The sequence below is a fragment of the Geotrypetes seraphini genome, chromosome 3 (assembly GCF_902459505.1).
Source record: "Geotrypetes seraphini chromosome 3, aGeoSer1.1, whole genome shotgun sequence".
Taxonomy (NCBI): Eukaryota; Metazoa; Chordata; class Amphibia; order Gymnophiona; family Dermophiidae; genus Geotrypetes; species Geotrypetes seraphini.
The window spans coordinates 48,326,257-48,344,848 of record NC_047086.1 but is presented as its reverse complement, the minus strand read 5'-3'; the positions used below and the strand labels follow the sequence as shown (position 1 = coordinate 48,344,848).

The window sequence follows — 18,592 nt, the reverse complement described above, 5'->3', positions numbered from 1 at the left end:
TCCTCTTGTTCCTCTTCTATGGAATGTTTATAGATTTTCATATGCGAGAGGCATTCAATGATTTAAACTTTCCCTCCCTTCTAGAAAAGGAACTCAAGGAGTCAATAATTTTAGCCTTTCTCTGGCTTTTAAATTTCCCCAATTATGGAATGACCTTCCTATAATTTTGAGGTGTCCCAGCTCTTTTCAATCTTTCCGTAAATCTTTAAAAACTTTTCTATTTGCTAAACATTTTGAAAATTAATCCTCTTGTATTTTAGCTTATTTTTTAACTTATTGTTAACCACTTCAAGCTTCCTCTGGTATATAAAGTTAAGTTTTAGTTTAGTTAGTTTGGTTTAAAGGCATTGGAAACCTTTCTATTTACATAAGACCCCCAGATCAATCCACACAACGCTACTCCATAGTATCCAATAATTCTGAAATCAGCTGTAAAATGCTGCGTTGTGCTCCCCTATAACCGGCACACTCCTCTCTGCCCTCCCCCCACTCCTTCCACGTCAAACCCTTCTGCGCCCTCTTCTCCACCCCCCGGCCCCCGCGCCACACTCGCCCTCTCTTCCCACTCTCGTGCCTCTTTAAATCTTCGCCAGCGCGAGCAGCTTCTCCGGCCTGCTGCTCGCACTGGCATTCACTTTCTCTCTGATGTCACTTCCAGGCCCAATGGCCCGTAAGTGATTTCAGAGGGAGCCAGGCCAGTGCGAGCAGCAGGCTAGAGTAGTGGCCCGCGTAGGCGAAGATTTTAAAAAGGTACAGGGAGCGGGGAAGGGAGCGTGTGAACGTGAACCTGGTATGGGGGGGCGGAGAGGTGCCAGTGCCCCTACCAAGATGGTGCCCGGGACGGTCTACCTCCCCCCACACACACACACTTACTAAGCCACTGCCTGTAACCTCTCACTACTGAATGTATTATGTATACACTTCTCCCTCCGTATTCGCTGTGATAGATTAACAGAACCGCAAATACAGAAAAACCGCGAATAACTTTTTCATATGTTATTCGCTGTTTTCTATTAAAAACTATCGTGAATATGGTGAAACCACGAATAACATGGTGGGAGACCTGGCCTGTTCCTGAAGGAGAGGCAAAACACGGTGAAGAAAGTGCTGAGATTCAGGCAATTTCTTTATGCAAACTGATGTAATTTGGGGGAGGAGCCAGCAAGCTAAAAACCGTGAATAATCGAAACCGCAATTGCTGAAACCGCAAATATGGAGGGAGAAGTGCATAATTCTGCAACCTATTCTGTATTATGTATGTAATTTTGAAACCGTATGTAATTGATATACCAATCTGTATTATGTATTACGTGTTATCTTTTTGATATAGCTTTCAATCCTTAACCCTACTCCTCTGCCCTCCAGCCTAGCCCGCTGATTGACCATTCCCCTTAACTGTATCCATGACATCCCGTTTGTCTGTCTTGTCTGTTTAGATTGTAAGCTCTTTCGAGCAGAGACTGTCTTCTTTGTGACTCTGTACAGCGTTGCGTACGTCTGGCAGCACTATAGAAATAATTAAGAGTAGTGGTAATAGTGTGAAGAGTTTCAGTCTTTGCCTTAATTTTGCATTTTGTCTTCCCATCCATAACACTGTAATTTTATCCAGACTGAATTTTTAATGCATTCTTTACCATCCACTCTTTCACTTTATTAAACACTCCAGGTATTAAAAGTAATGTATCAGTCATTGAGTTTTCAGTCGGAAACAACACTGATATGTCATCTGCATACATAAAGGCCCGGATTATGTAATCGGCGCCGTTGTCGATGGCTGTCTTAAAAGTGGCCGCTGATCGTGTGCCAATCATGTGATGGCACTGAGTACAGAATCGCGCCTCCAGCAAAGGTAGGTGCCACAAATATAGGCCAGGATGGCACCAACCTATGATATGAATCGTGCTTCCATAGACGCTTTAGGCCAGCGGTCTCAAACTTGCAGCCCATGGGCTGCATGTGGCCCCCCGGGTGCCATTTTGTGGCCCGAAGTCTTGTACCTGATCTCACACTCTGGGCAAGAAGAGAGGCGCCAACGTCAGCTGACTTGCAACTTCCTGCTGCCAGCAGATACGTGAAGGCAGGAGTCCTGGCATACATGACGCCGAAGCCTCTCTTCCTGCCCAGTGTGCGAGATCGCGTATAAGACCGCGGCTGCAAAATCCAGGTATTGGTGGACAGGGGAGGAGGGGAGGAAGGAAGGGAGAAGGGGTACTGCTGGACAAGGGGAGCAGGGAAGGGAGATTTATAAACTATAAAGAGTTTTTACCCCATGCAAAATTGTCATTTCTTTAATAAGACATTAACTATTTTTTCTGCAGCCCTCCAAGTACCTCCAAATCCAAAATGTGGCCCTGCAAAGGGTTTGAGTTTGAGACCACTGCTTTAGGCTGCTTGACTCCACTTTTGGCCTTAGCCTTACCCACAGTGGCGTTAGGTGGCCTAAAGCACCTACAGAGGTGCAATTTCAGCGCCAATTTTGTAGGCGCCTTGAAACTCAGTTAAAAACATTGTTTCAACGGTGTGGGGTTTTTTTTTTTACTGAGTTTGGGCGTCTACTGGCGCCTAAAATATCAGCACAGGTTAGAGAATTCAGGCCAAAAAATCCGAGCCAAAATGCCCAACTCTTTCAATAATCTTCCTAATGGTACTAAGTATATATTAAATAGAATGGGGGACAGTGTTACCCCATAGGTCATCTGCCATTCACTTGAAATTTTGTCACCCCTTACAACTCTTACCCCCCTCTTTTACTAAGGTGCGCTAATTGAATTAGCTAACGCATCCATAGACTAACATGTACGCATTAGCATTTAGCATGCGCTAATCGGTTAGCGCACCTTAGTAAAAGAGGGCCTTAGCTTTCTATATTTCAAAAAACCCTGAAACTATTTTTTTACCCTTCCTACTACACTAATTTCATCCAACTGTAATAACATAAGATCATAGTGCACCAAATCAAATGCCGATGATAAATCCAGCTGTACAACAAATACTTGAACCCCCCTCATCTAACCATAATCTTAATTCTGTCATTATTGCTTCCAATACAGGAGCAGAATCCAAATTGAGACTACTCCAATAATTCATGAGCCTCCAAAATAATCCTGCAACTGCACCTTCTAGCACTTTTGTTAAAAAATGGAAAATGAGCGCCAGGTCTATCATTAGAACAGATTTTATCATCTATTTTTTTCACTTTTCGGTAATGGGTTTGAATTAATCAATCCCATTTCCCTTATAAAAATACCCCTTCGCAATAATTGATTTACCATTTCTGTTAGCCATTCACTCATGGCTATGAGCATCTGCTTAAATAAATAAGCTGTACGAGGATCCAACTTCGTTGTTCCCTTCACATATTTTTAAATCAAAGTCACAAAATTCCTATGTGCTATTAAATTAAAATCTGACCAAACACAATCACCTATACAGCACATTTTCTCATCTTTCACTTCCAATCAGGGAAAGGGTAAAACACGGACCTCACGGACCTGACGGACCGCACGTGCTTAAAAATCTGAGGTCCGTGCCACTTGTAGTTTCTGGCTCTGACAGACCTCGAAGACAATTGAGCTCTGACGGATCCATCTCAGCATACGGAGGGAAAAGTATTAAATCCATCAGCGCTAAAATATCATAAAGGTCTGTCAGAGCCAGAGACTAAAAGTGGCACGGACCTCAAATTTTAAAATTTACTGGGGCTGCAGGAAACCGGTTTAAAGGATTTGTTTTAAAGCTGCTCCAGCACTAGTCTCTGGCTCTGACAGACCTCTGTGACATTTTAGCGCCGACGGATCCCAATACTTTTCCCTCCCTATGCTGAGACGGATCCGTCAAAGCTAAATTGTCATTGAGGTCTGTCAGAGCCAGAAACTACAAGTGGCACGGACCTCAGATTTTTAAGGACGTGCGGTTTTAGATCTGCAAGGTCCGTCAGGTCCGTGTTTTACCCCTTCCTTTCCAATCATGATTTATCAACTTGATTATCCTCACTCAAACGGTTAGAATTACTGGTACCCAAATGTCACTTTCTTATTTTTTCTTGAAAAAAAAATATGCAAAAACACCATAACAATTGTAGTTCTTCTCTTTCTCTTCTTGTTTAATTGTCTTGTCTATGTAATCGTATATTATTTTAAGTTTTAAAATGTACATCGCTTTGAAACTCTGTAAAAGCGATCCAACCAAATTTTATATAAACTTGAAGCTATAATGAACACGAACCCTTTATAGAACGGCATATAGGGGTCCTGTTAGTAAGGCGCGCTAGCCAATTTAGCGCACGCTAAATATTACCATGCACTAACTGCTAACATGTCCATTATATTCTATGGACGCATTGGCAGCCAGCGCGCCTTAGAAAAAGAGGGGGATAGTGTTGATTCTCATGCCCAACTTTGGGCATCAGACATGCCTTCGGAAACCTGGTGCCCAAGTTAGGCATGCTTACCCGGTAACTTCTTGGAAAGCCCCTGACATTCCTCATGCCCCTCCCATGGCCACGCCCCTTTTCAGATACACACTATGGGAGCTAGACATCCTGCCTTAAAGAATAACCCACAGCCAGATGCACATACCAATTTTAATGAGTGCTTTTAACATCAATAATTGGTTGTTGGTACCCAATTATCGATGGTTAAGAGCTCGTTAGCCAGTTAATTTGCATGCCCAGATTTGGGCGCATATATAGAATCTGGGAGATAGCGTATAAATGCAAGGGGGTGTTCACAGGGGGAGACGATTGGGTGGGGCATAGGTATGTCACATTATTAAATACTGTCATTTAGGCAATGAAGTGCTACGTAAAGGTGCTCACGTTTATGCTTGCTATTGGCATGATGTAGGTGGGCACACCCAAATGTAGGCACATAAATGCTGACTTATACTGGATTCTATTTCTTACTCCTGTTACTCTATCCTATCTTTCTATATGTTCCATCTTTACTTACACCCTATGTTGTATTATTGCATACTGTGTTGACATTGTAATGTATCATACTAGGCCATATTTTATATTGTAAAGTGAACATTTTTAGTACTGTAATTGTCTACTGCTTATGTTTCACTTATTCTTGCTGTACACCGGCTTGAGTGAATTCCTTTAAAAATCCTAAGTAATAAATTAATTTAATTCCATAAGAGAATCTAGGTGCCCAGATGCCATTAAAGAATTCACATTCAGTGCACTGCATTTTGGTGCATAAATTTTGGTGCACTTTGTAGAATTGATCCCTCATAGGACCGCTGCTGCAAATTACAGGTATTGGTGTACATGGGAGAAAGGAAGGGAGAAGGGGTACTGCTGGACAAGGGGAGCAGGGAAGGGAGATTTTAAAACTATAAAGAGTTTTACTTCATGCAAAATTGTCATTTCTTTAATAAGACATTAACTATTTTTTCTGCAGCCCTCCAAGTACCTCCAAATCCAAAATGTGGCCCTGCAAAGGGTTTGAGTTTGAGACCACTGCTTTAGGCTGCCTGACTCCACTTTTGGCCTTAGCCTTACCCACAGTGGCGTTAGGTGGCCTAAAGCACCTACAGAGGTGCAATTTCAGCGCCAATTTTGTAGGCACCTTGAAACTCAGTTAAAAACATTGTTTCAATGGTGTGTGTGTTTTTTTTTTATATACTGAGTTTGGGCGCCTACTAGCGCCTAAAATATCGGCACTGGTTAGAGAATTTAGGCCAAAGAATCCGAGCCAAAACGCCCAACTCTTTCAATAATTTTCCTAATGGTACTAAGTATATATTAAATAGAATGGGGGACAGTGGGGACCCTTGTGGTACCCCATAGGTCATCTGCCATTCACTTGAAATTTTGGCACCCCTTACCACTCTTACCCCCCAATCTTTTACAGATTGTTCAACGGAAATGTTATTGAGCCACACACTTGACTATGCCAGCCATTACAAGTGGTTTGTTGTCTTTTTTTATGTTACTACAGTACTTACGTTTCTTCTTAATGACAGCCAACTCCTGCTCTATCCTAAGGCAAACTGATTGTGTAAGCTCAAATGATATCTTCTGGAAAGCATCAAAATCCTCTACAGTGTATACATGATTTTCTTCTGGGGGAGACGCAATGGCTTCCAGTTCAGAACGTACAGCATCCTTAACTCCAACTGCAAATATTTCTACCTCTGAATTCCGTAATTTCTGGGCCGGATCTTTAAACGCATCAGACGACTTCCCATCCGTGATAAGAATCATGACTCTTGGGATGTTTGGTCTTGCGCCTCTGCTTTCAATAAATACTTTTTCTCTTACGTAGGTCATGGCTTTGCCCGTGTTGGTGGAACCACCTCTGTAGGGGAACGTATTAATGGCTTTGAGAATATCATCAATCTTATCGTATTTGTTCAAAGTAAATTCCGTGTGGGGATCCCTGCTGTACTGGACAAGGCTCATTTGCACTTTGTTAGGTGAAATGTTAAAACTTTTAACCAGGACTTCCAAAAACGCTCGCACTTTAGCAAAATTGGCAATGCCGATGCTGTAGGATCCGTCTACTAAAAGTACGACATCAGCTTTTATATCCATTCCCCCTGCACATTCTGTAAAAAAAATAAAAGTACCATTAGAAAGAAGCATCCAGATGAAATACCACCATCTTCTCATTTTATTTACTGGATGATTTCATTTTCGACTTATTTACTTGTCTTCTCCAAATCTGAGCACGAGGCAAGTGACATATTTAGGTACATTAATTTTTATTTTTTTTTTTTTAGTAAAATTTTAATCATGTGAAACAGCTTATCAACAACTTTACAACTGGAATATCAAGAGCTCAGTTGCACATTTAGGTACATGAATTATTTTACTGCCCAGATTGATTTATAGTTGTACTTGAAAGAAGGGAACATGATGTAACTTGCTCAAAGTCACAAAAGAAGAGAATTCTATATAGGTTGTCCAACGTTAGGCACCAGGATAATATGTGTTAAACGTGAATTCTGTGCAGAGCTGTCTTTTTGAACATTAGCTTGAGTCATTTTCACATCTAACAATTATCGGACATGAAAATGGAAGTATTCCATAACTCTGCTCCTAAATTCTGGGAATGCCCATAACCTGCCCATGCCCCTCCTTTGGTAACACCCCCTTTGGAGTTGCGTGTAACAAGTAACCTTAACGATTACAGTTCTGCTAAGGTAATTTTACCCAGTAACGAGTAATATATCATCTCGTTACTGACAAACCTTACCCACCTACACCCTGAGATCTACCCACCTTTCTTCAAACTGCCAGTGCTTGTCAATGCCACTACAACAGTCCCTACCTCCATACCCCTCCCAAAGGCCCAAGGTCAACCCAATTTTCCTCAAACTGCTCCTCCATGCTCTGCCAGCAACAGCGTCAACAGTTTAAAAATCTGTGAGGCGCCTTAAGCCTTCAAGCCAACACCAAAGCACTCTGTTTCTGCCAGGCCTCATCCCTCTAACTCACACTTCCTATGCGTCATGGAAACAGAACCCAGCAGAAAGAGTACTTTTGCGCAAAGTCTCAAGGTGCCTCATTGTTCTTTTAACCTTTGATACTATTGCTGGCAGAGCACAGAGGAGCAGTTTGAGGAAATGTGGGTGGACCTAAGGGAAGGGGGAGGGACTGTTGCAGCATGAAGGAGCAGTTTGAGGGAAGGTTAGTGGACCTTGGTGGTTAGGGGGATAGGGACTGCTGCAGGCATGGAGGAGAGGTCTGAGGGAAAAAAGAGGGGAAGATGCTACAATAAGTGGGGGCGGAGGGGCAGGACAGAAGTTACATTACATTAAAATACATTTCTAGAACGCAATACCTTCCAGATCGATGCTGTTTACATCATCAAGAGACTGTGCATCACAGTGAAATAAGAAATATCATCCTCATTGCTTTCTTAAGAATTTTAGTTAGAAGGAGCTTAGGTGCTGGACCACATTGTGAGGGCAGATAGGAAGGTGCAAATTGGGAAAGGGGAACAGGAACAAAAGGAAAATGAAAATTCTGAACCTTGTCGGGAGGGAAACAAGAGGGGTAGATGCGACATCATGTGAGAGTACGAAAGTGGAATGGAGGAGAGAAGATTGGACAGGGAAGATATCAAATCATGTTGGGAGCAAGAAGGGGGATGCTGGACCATGGTGGGGGATAGAAGTGAAAAAATATGCTGGATACAGGAAGGAAGGAATAGATAGAAAAGAGAGGCAAGGAAGCTGATGATCCCTTCTCTCACTTGACTATGTCTATCTAGTAACATCACGTTAGAAGAGGCAGGGAGAAGGGAACAGGTTTTTGTATTTCTATTGCCAGATATTGTGTGAAATGAGAGAGTGCACCAGGGGAGAGGAAGAAAATGAGAAGGGGCCTAGAGTGGAGAAGGGGAGAGAAGTTGTGCTGGGTGGCATAGGTGCCTACTTGGTGGAAGTGCAAGTGTTAAACTCAAAACAAATTACCCCTCCGGTCAGCAACCGTATGAGAATAAGATTCCTTTCTGCCCGTTGCCTTTGATTTTAAACATTACAATTGCCCACTCAGCTCATGCTGATTTAACATTGATAGGTTGATTTTACTTCCGAATTTATTTTTGGTATCCAATTTGAATATCCAATTAATGGCACTGTCTTACTTAGTCAAGATTCAAGTTTATTAAAAATTTGATAAAACACTAATCATATATTCTAAGGGGCTTTCTAATCGAAAGAGAAAAATGTCCAAAAACTGGCCTAAGTCGGCACTTGGACGAACATATCTCAAAAATGTCCAAGTGCCAATACTAAAAATGGGTTTTGGACGTATTTCTAAATGACCTAGGCCTTCATAGTGCCGCTGAACGACCAAAGCTAAACGGGGCGTTTCGGGAGGAGTGTCGAGGGCGGGAGTGGGCCAGCTTAGTCATATAGCATGTATAACCGAAAGTTATACAGCCCACGATCTACGGAACTTGGACGTTATGACTTAAGACTATGTAAAACATGCTCTGTCACAAAAACCCACCTAAAGTCACCAGATAAGCACTGCAAACACATAAAACAGACCCCCACACACTACCCCAGTGATTACCGACCCCCCCCACCCCCATAAAAATATTAATCCCACCTTTAAAATTCAGCCTCCAGACCATCATCACCTGGCAGCCTGGCATAGGAAAGCCTAGTCGTGCTGCACAGAGGCGTCTTAAGCTGTCTTGGGGGTTGGTTAGGGACCCATGGAGAGGAGGACCCATGCCCATAAGCCCCTGTAATCACTGCATTGATATTGAAACATGTGCACTCCCCTATACACCCCCCAAACCCTTTTGTACTGGTATATAAGTGGCTCCTGCAGCCATAAGGGCTATTGGGGTGGTAGATAAGTGGGTCTAGGGGATTCTGGAGGTGATTTGGGGAGCTCACCATAACCTATAAGGGAGCTGTAGTGAGATGATGACATGGCACAGTTTTTGTGAAGTTCATAGCAGTGCCCTGTAAGGTACCCTACTATTTAGGTGCCATGTCTGGGTGTTCAGTCCATCGCTTTGCAGACCCCTCCCACGTCCAACAGGGCTTGTTCTAGGCATTTTGGACTTGGATGAAAAGTTGGACGGAAATGTGGTATAAAGATGGATGATTTAGCGACTTGGACGATCAGATCGGCAGGACGTATAATTAAACGATTTTCGAAAGTAAAAAAATTTTGGACGCTGTTTTTTACTTTGGACGACTTGCGAGTTGGATGTAAACGGACTTAGACGTCCCTTTCAATTATGCCCCTCCACGCGTTTTACAGTAAAAATTTAAAAAGGAGTCCAGTTAAACTATTAATAACATAACCTTACTTACATGAAACAATAGGTTAGTGGGGAGAAATACAATTTGAAAGAAAGAAAGAACAATTAAGGACAATAACATGGGGAAAGGGAGAAATCAATTTTAGTATAGAAAATAAGCTTGGAAAGTCCCTTAGATCAATTAACAGTCGTATGCGTCTTTAAGAAGCTCTTGAGGCCACCCTTGAATTTATCTAAATTCTTTTCAGACCTTAAATATAATGTTAACAAATTCCATATTGTTGGAGCAATCGTTGCAAAAGAAGAAGCCCTACGGGTACTAATGATTTTTAGAGATGGGACATGAAGAAGATGCTGTCCCGTGCATATTTTACTGATCGCTCCCGCTTTATAATCACTACCTAATAAATTTCCTTTTTGTCAAATTCCCACTATAAATTGTGCTTGATAATGTTTTTCTTACATATATTTAATCTGAATTTATGCATTTTATTGATATTCTATATTTCAAATGGATTGTCTATTAATGCTTTTAGGTTTATACTTTAGACTATTTAATCTGTATCCCGCCCGTACGGCTGATTTTATTCAAATTGTACGTGCACAAACGTACTTTTCTCAGGTATCGTCTCATAAACTTTTCCCAAACTGCTCCATTTTCTGTCTTTTACCTCCCTCACAGAATCCTGCGGCTGCTCCAGTATTACGGGTTTCCTTTTTTTACCCTGTCCCATTAGCTTTAAATAATTTATGATACTACTTGTTCTATTTAATTGATATATATATATATCGAGGGGGGAGAGAAGAGACAAAAGGACCTTGAGGAGGGGTGGAAAAGCAGCCTTGAACCAAAAGGGAGTGGGAAGACAAGGCAGATAAGGCAGATCCTGGACTACTAGAAGGGTTACAGAGGTTGAAACACTCTGAACCGAGGAAAGAGAGATGCCAGGCCCTGGGGAGGGGGGAAGCCAAAGAGAGTGAGAGAGACAAAGACCTGGACCAAAGGTGGGAGGACTCAAAATTTTAGCAGAAGGAAGATAGAGAGAGGGAGAAACCTGAAACAAAGGAGAGGCAGAAGAGAGGGGGGCAGATGTTGGACTATGGAAGTTCATTCCAATGATCGACTACCCTTTCGGTGAAGAAATACTTCCTGGTGTCGCCATGAAATTGCCCACCTTTGATTTTCAGAGGTCATCTGCTGAAAATCAAAGGTGGGCAATTTCATGGCGACACCAGGAAGTATTTCTTCACCGAAAGGGTAGTCGATCATTGGAATGAACTTCCATTGCAGGTGATTAACGCCAGCAGCGTGCTCGATTTCAAAAAGAAATGGGATATGTATGTGGGATCTCTAGCCAGGTTAAGTCTGGGGGTGGGTCATTAGCGTGGGCAGACTTGATGGGCTACAGCCCTTTTCTGCCGTCATATTCTATGTTTCTATGTTTCTATATGGGAGGTGCCGAAAGAAGAGACAGAGGGACAGAGACCCTGAGGAAGAACAGAGAGATGCAAGATCATAACAGAGGAGGGAAAGAGAGGGAGACATGTTGCCAATAGGGATGGAGAAGAGAGGAAGAAAAATTGGACTCCTGGAGGGACAGAGAGAGATATTGGTTGGGGAATGGAATGAGGTCTGGAGGACAGAAGAGGTGCACTCGGTATATATATAAATAAATATGGGGGTCTTTTACTAAGGCGCGCTAGCCGATTTAGCGTGCACTAAATGCTGATGCGTCCGTAGAATATAATGGGCGCATTAGCACTTAGCGCGTGCTAAATCGGCTAGCGCTACTCAATTTGTAAATATTAAATTGAAATTGAAAAATATTTTCCACTCTCCCAGTTTTCAAAATCTTCAAGCTCCTATCTGGCACAATGATAATATTATGATAGAGAATAAACCCGTTTTCTGGCCCCAATGGATAAAAAGAGTCCTTAAACCAAATCATCAAAAATTCAACTATAATCCCCTTTGCAGACCTACAACTCACATTCCAACTTCCCTCCTCTGAATTATATAAATGGATCCAATTAACACACTGCATAACTATAATTAAATGGCCTCTAGAATTATCTACCCCAACATCATCCAAAACTAGCCCCTTATATATCAACTAGGTCAATCTCAAGGTCACACCACCTCACTATACTATAAGGTTTTCAAAGACTTTCATTTCCCCCTGCTACCGAAATCCAAAAAGACCTGCTTGGATATCTCTTCCTGGTCAACTATCTTCACGAAAATTTATAGACCCACACTATTCACAAATCTAATGCAATCTCTCTATTTCTTTTTTCACAAAGACTTTTGGACTCCAAGCAAATTACATAGGGCCGGGCTAATAGACTGGGACCTGGGAACCTCCAACTGTGGCAAGGAGGCAAAGTTCCTGAAAGTGCTAGGGGACTGCTTCCTGGAACAGATGGTAGGAGAGCTGACGAGAGGAAACGTCACCTTGGATTTGGTCCTAAATGGCCTTATGGGTCCGGCAAAGGAAGTAGAAGTCACAGTCTCGCTGGGGACGAGCGATCACAACATGATCAACTTCAAACTTGATGTTGGGAAAGGGAAAGGTACCAAAACCTCAACCACGACTTTAAACTTTAAAAAGGGAAGATACGTTAGATAGATTGTGAGCCTACTGGGCAGGTAGGTACCTGATTGTAAAACCGCTTAGATAATCTTGATAGGCGGTATATAAAAACCTAATAAACTTGAAACTTGAAGATACGACAGCATGAGAGCCATGGTGAAAAAACGGATCAAGAAAATGATGGGCAAAGTCATAATGGTGAAACAGGCATGGTCCCTACTGAAAAATACTATCACGGAAGCACAAAGCCTCTACATTCCGCGGATGTCCAAAGTAAAGAAAACCAAAGGCAAAAGAGAGCCGGCATGGCTTACCAAAGAGGTGAAGAAAGCCATAAGTGAAAAGAAAGACTCCTTTAAGACGTGGAAACGCACGAAAACATCCGAAGCTTGGAACAAACATAGAGATGATCAGAAAAAAATATCACAAGGTGGTGAGAGTTGTCAAAAAGGTCTACGAGGAGAAAATAGCACGAGAGGCCAAAAATTTCAAGCCCTTTTTTAGATACGTAAAAGGGAAAATACCTGCACGGAAGGCGGTGGGACCACTGGACGACCTGGGAGGAAAAGGGTGCGTCAAGGATGACAAACAAATTGCAGACAGACTGAATTCCTTCTTTGCGTCTGTCTTTACAAAGGAAGACACCGCAACAATACCTGACACAGTGAAAGTGTTCAAGGGAGTCGTACAGGACAGCCTCACCACAGTAGAAGTGGACTTGGACCAGATTTACCACCAGATCGACAAACTTAAAAGTGATAAATCTCCTGGACCGGACAGAATTCATCTGAGAGTCCTAAAAGAACTGAAATTTGAAATCGGAGAACTATTGCAAAACCTTCCCAACCTGTCAATCAAAACAGGACAGATACCGGACGACTGGAAGATAGCGAACGTCACACCGATATTTAAAAAAGGATCGAGAGGAGTGCCAGGCAACTACAGTACAGACCGGTGAGTCTCACGTCTGTCCCTGGAAAAATAGTTGAGGAACTGATCAAAGATAGTATAGTCCGGCACCTAGACACACACGACCTGATGAGAACCAGTCAACAAGGGTTCATGAAAGGTAAATGTGGAAAAATGCAAAGTGATGCATTTAGGCAGGAAAAATAAAGATCACAAGTATAGTATGTCAGGTGTAACTCTGGGAAAGACCGAACAGGAAAAGGACCTGGGTGTACTGATAGATAGGGCCCTGAAACCGTCGACGTTATGTGCGGCGGCGGCGAAGAAAGCAAATAGAATGCTAGGCATGATAAAGAAGGGAATTACGAGTAGATCAGAGAAAGTTATAATACCCCTCTACAGAGCCATGGTCAGACCGCACCTGGAATACTGCGTCCAGCATTGGTCTCCATACCTAAAGAAGGATATAAAACTGCTAAAGAGGGTACAGAGACAAGCAACGAAGCTAGTGAAAGGTATGGAGAACCTGGACTACGAGGAACGACTTAGGAGACTGGGGTTGTTCTCCCTTGAGAAGAGGAGACTGCGAGGGGATCTGATCGAGACTTTCAAAATACTGAAAGGATTCAACATAAAAGAGCAGGGAAAGCAGTTATTTACAATGTGACAGGGACATAGACTGAAGCTGAGGGGGGACAGGTCCAGGACGAATATTAGGAAGTTCTGTTTCACGCAGTGAGTGGTTGACACCTGGAATGCTCTCCCAGAGGAAGTAATTGCAGAATCCACCGTTCTAGGATTTAAGGGTAAACTAGATGCACATCTCCTTAAGAGTGGCATAGTGTGATACAGGCAAGGGTAAATTCAAGTTTTCAAGTTTCAAGTTTATTTCATTTCTTTGATTACTTCGCTTAGTCCAAATCCAATGCGATTTACATAAGTTCAAAAATTGAATAAAATTTTAAAAACCGACAAACATAACATTCACTACTAATACATTAATATATGTAAGGAGGGAAGCAGTTGATAGCAATTGACGTAAATACAATTCTAAAAAAAAAAAAGTAAAAATAAAACCAGGGGAGGGTCAAGACACAGAAGGTTGGGAAACAGGTACCCGCTTAATTCTATTAGATCGTCTTCCTGAAGTTATTATAGGTTATAACATATCTATTGGAAAGCGTCCTTGAATAGCCAGCTCTTTAGGAGACTTTTAAACTTGCTCAGTGCTGTTTCTTCTCTTATATTAAATGGCAATGAATTCCAGATTTGTGGGGCTGTGGCCGAAAAACTAATATCTCTCCTAGAATATATAACTTTTAAGGAAGGCACTACTAGCAGAGCTTTATCTTCAGATCTTAAGGATTTTTTGGGAGAGTATGGTATTAGATATCTTTCTAAAAATATGGGAGCTTTATTTATTAATATTTTATGTGTGAGTAAAGCTATTTTATAAATGATTCTGTGGTTTACTGGTAACCAGTGTTTTTCTTGAGAAGCATACAGTGATATGGGGACTAAAACTATGCCAGGGTAGACCTGGCGGGGCCTCCGCGTGTGCGGATCACCGGACTTGATGTTCTTATGTGCTCTCTGCTGGCACTGCATTTCCGATCTTGGGGATTTCAAACATATGTTTTTCTCTTGCCCCATCATACAAAAATTCTGGACAGATGTATGGGAAATCATCTGTAAATACCTACCCATCTCGTCAAACCTATCTTTTGAGATTCTCATTTTCAGATCTCTCATTCTTCCTGACTCATTGACAACTAACCGGGGAAAATTGTTTAATATCCTAATTACACTAACCATCCAGAAGGACATGGCGGTACTTGAGGGAGTCCAGAGAAGAGCAACTGAACTGATAAGGGATATGGAAAACCTCTCATATACTGACAGACTGAAAAAGCTGGGGCTGTTCTCCCTGGAAAAGCGGAGACTTAGAGGAGACATGATAGAAACCTTCAAGATCCTGAAGGGTATAGAAAAGGTAGACAGGGACAGATTTTTCAGATTATGGGGAACCACAAGTACAAGGGGACACTCGGAGAAATTAAAAGGGGACAGATTTAGAACAAATGCCAGAAAGTTCTTTTTCACCCAGAGGGTGGTGGATACTTGGAACGCTCTTCCGGAGGCTGTGATAGGCCGGAGCACGTTACAAGGCTTCAAAGAAGGTTTGGATAGGTTCCTAGAGGATAAAGGAATTGAGGGGTACAGATAGGAGTAGCGGTAGGTTATAGGGATAGTCTGGGACCATTGCTCAGGCAATGGGCCTGATGGGCCACCGCGGGAGCGGACCGCTGGGCGAGATGGACCTCTGGTCTGCCTCAGCGGAGGCAACTTCTTATGTTCTTATGTTCAAACTGGAAATCTGCTAATTTACTCAATACAACATTCTGGTGTGCCAATGTACTGATGATACATAAATATGAGATTCTGGCCTCCTCTATTTCGTTTATCAAGACTAAGATCGAAAAGATCTGGCTACCTCTAGCAGAGGGCTTTGCTTAATTGATTGTATTTATACCTATCCTATATATAATTTACTAGCTATACCACAGGGTGCTATTGTTTCTGTATTTTTTGCTAACTCTATATTGCTCCTGCATAATTGTAATTTTTTTTTTTTTGCTGCAGAGATTTGCTCCACAATTACAACACTTTACCTCCCCTAGTGTTATGTTCCCCGTTTTTCTGCACATGTTCAGAAGGCATGTACTTTGTCTCGATTCATGCCTCTGCATGTCAGTTCCTCTATGGTCATATTTATCAATTACATTAACATATGTACCTGTATCATGACCTGTTATTGTTTCTTATGTTTATATGGTTTTTATTTTTACAAAATCAATAAAAAGTTTTTAAAAAGTAAAAAAAAAGAGAATAAGATTCCTAAATCCTAGAGGAATCAAATACAAAACTATTCACTCTACAACCTTCCCTTACCTGGCAGCAAAATGGTGGAATCCTTTACCAGCACCATTAAAGAACACACCCTCCTACCAACATTTTGATAAATACCTTACTCCCCCCACCCACCCCCATAAACAACAGGCTATGACCACCAGAAATCAAACAAAACACAAATCATCTCTCCTGTCTCGATAGATAACCAAGTTTCCTACAAACCAGGAAAGTGACACCTATACCAGAACCTGTAATATCAAGACTACAACACCAGATATAAGAACATAAGAATAGCCTTACTGGGTCAGACCAATGGTCCATCAAGCCCAGTAGCTCGTTCTCATGGTGGTCAATCCAGGCCCCTAGTACATGGCCAAAACCCAAGGAGTAGCAACATTCCATGCTACCGATCCAGGGCAATATTGACAATCTTCTCTCCAAACCATATGCCATAATCATAAGCCTACACAAATAGAGATAGTGGTAAGAGTGGATAGCATAGCTGGTTTTTAGAAAGGTTTGGACAATTTCCTGGAGGAAAAGGCAATAGTCTGTTATTGAGAAAGACATGGGGGAAGCCACTGCTTGCCCTGGATTGGTAGCATGGAATGTTGCTACTCCTTGGGTTTTTGCCAGGTACTAGGGACCTGGATTGGCCACTGTGAGGGCGGGCTACTGGGCTTGAAGGATCAATGGTCTGAACCAGAAAGGCTATTCTTATGTTCTTATGTGTCATGAATCCTAATGAAATAAAGTAATCCCTGGATATGGCCAGGTTCTTTTAAACTGTAAATCAAATTGAACTCCTTTCAGGGCATATTAGCAATCCACAAATACTAATGTAGTGTAATATAATGAAGAAGCATCACACCCACAGAGATGACACCTATGCCAGAAGGGGTTGGAGGATGAGACTCTGGGAATAATGGAGGAGGTAGAATTTACTGGGAAGAAAAAAATGAAAGAAAAAACTGTGCTAGGAAAAGGGTACTTGAGAAATGGAAGAAAGATAAGAGAGGAGGGTTAGAGGAAAAGGGGTCGATAAAAAAGGGCAAGAAGGTAGAGGGAAGAAGGAAAGTAGGCCGATGAGAGGGGTGGAAGAAGAGCTGAAGGAAGAGTGGGGAAGACAGGAGTGGGAAGAGGCAAACATTGAGAGAAGGAAAAAGAGAAGAAGCAGGGTTGGAAGGGTGGAGGAAGGAATGAAGGAATAAAATTAAAAATGCTGCAACATTCTGTACACCTTAAAAAGTAACTATGCATAGCCTATTACTTTCAAAGTAACTTAACATATTACTTTAATTAAACAAGTAACTAGTAACTATACTATATTCCCTTTTCCTTACAGTAACTAGCAATTTCAATATATTTTTTTTAAAAGTAACATGCCCAATTCTGGGTGCAGAGCAGATAGGTGTGTAACTAGTAGTAGGGTTACCATATGGTTCCAGAAAAAAAGAGGATAGATTTAGATATCCAGATTTTACTTCCAATGAAAGTAAAGAGAATGGATAGCAATGGAAGTAAAACCCAGATGTCTCAATTCATCCTTCTTTTTCTGGAGCCTTATGGTAACTCTAACCAGTAGTTAGTACCAAATAGTGCCTGTAAGGCTGATTGTTTTTTTGTTTATTTTTATTATATTGCAATTTTAACATATTTCACATGAGAACCCTTGCTTAAGAAAAGTAGACAGAAACATTATTCAAGAAATTTGCAAAATTAAACAATCTTCAATATGAAGTATTCAACCATATCTTCCTTAGACCACAAAAATTGAGATGGGGCCATGACAGAGTGAAGAGAAACTTAAATACAAGTATTACATATCAGGATTTCCCCTGTAAGACTGACTGTTATCACGTGTGTAGCTACGATCCGCACTCAAAATTGCACACTTATCTTTGGGCAGCCTATAAAGAATTTTAATTTTAATTTGTACTGTGGACTGCATTTTTTTTGTGGACTCGCTGCTCATCCTTGGTGACTTGTGCTTTCTGCAGTGGGTTGTCTCTCTACCGGTATCAGGAGTCTAAAGCAAAACATGTTTAGACAAATTGCTTAAGGAAAAGTTTATGCCCCATTATTAGACAAGCAAACATGGGCAAATCACTTCTTAGCCCAGGAAGTATGGAAAAGGAATTTACTCTGAGAGTATGTGTGACTTAGACTGGCTTCTGTCAGAGACAGAATTTTGAGTTTAATGGGCATTTTAGGCCCTGATTCTACTAAGGGCTCCTTTTACGAAGGCATCCTTTGTAGAATCGCGCTCAGCAGTGTTCAGCACTGTTTAGGCATCTAACCTTTTAGGCGTCCTTTAGAGGATCAGGTTTTAAGTGAGATTTAGACGTCCAAACAATGTTATAATATTTTATTATTATGTTATTAGAATGGCAATTTTATGCTGTTTTTCATTATAACAAGTTGGATCTGTTTAAT

The 18,592-nt window shown here is 41.6% G+C and overlaps 1 protein-coding gene across 3 annotated transcripts in view; it reads right to left on the bottom strand.

Annotated features, from left to right (window-relative positions):
• COL12A1 (collagen type XII alpha 1 chain) overlaps positions 1-18,592 on the bottom strand; it is a 413,394-nt gene that overhangs the window by 314,716 nt on the left and 80,086 nt on the right. For 2 of the 3 annotated variants that reach the window (XM_033936132.1, XM_033936135.1), the window contains exon 10: positions 5,953-6,555. The exons of the other annotated variant lie outside the window; for it this stretch is intronic. In XM_033936132.1, coding sequence (XP_033792023.1) covers positions 5,953-6,555 — 603 coding nt within the window. The remainder of the gene's footprint in view (positions 1-5,952; positions 6,556-18,592) is intronic. 3 annotated transcript variants of the gene reach the window in all.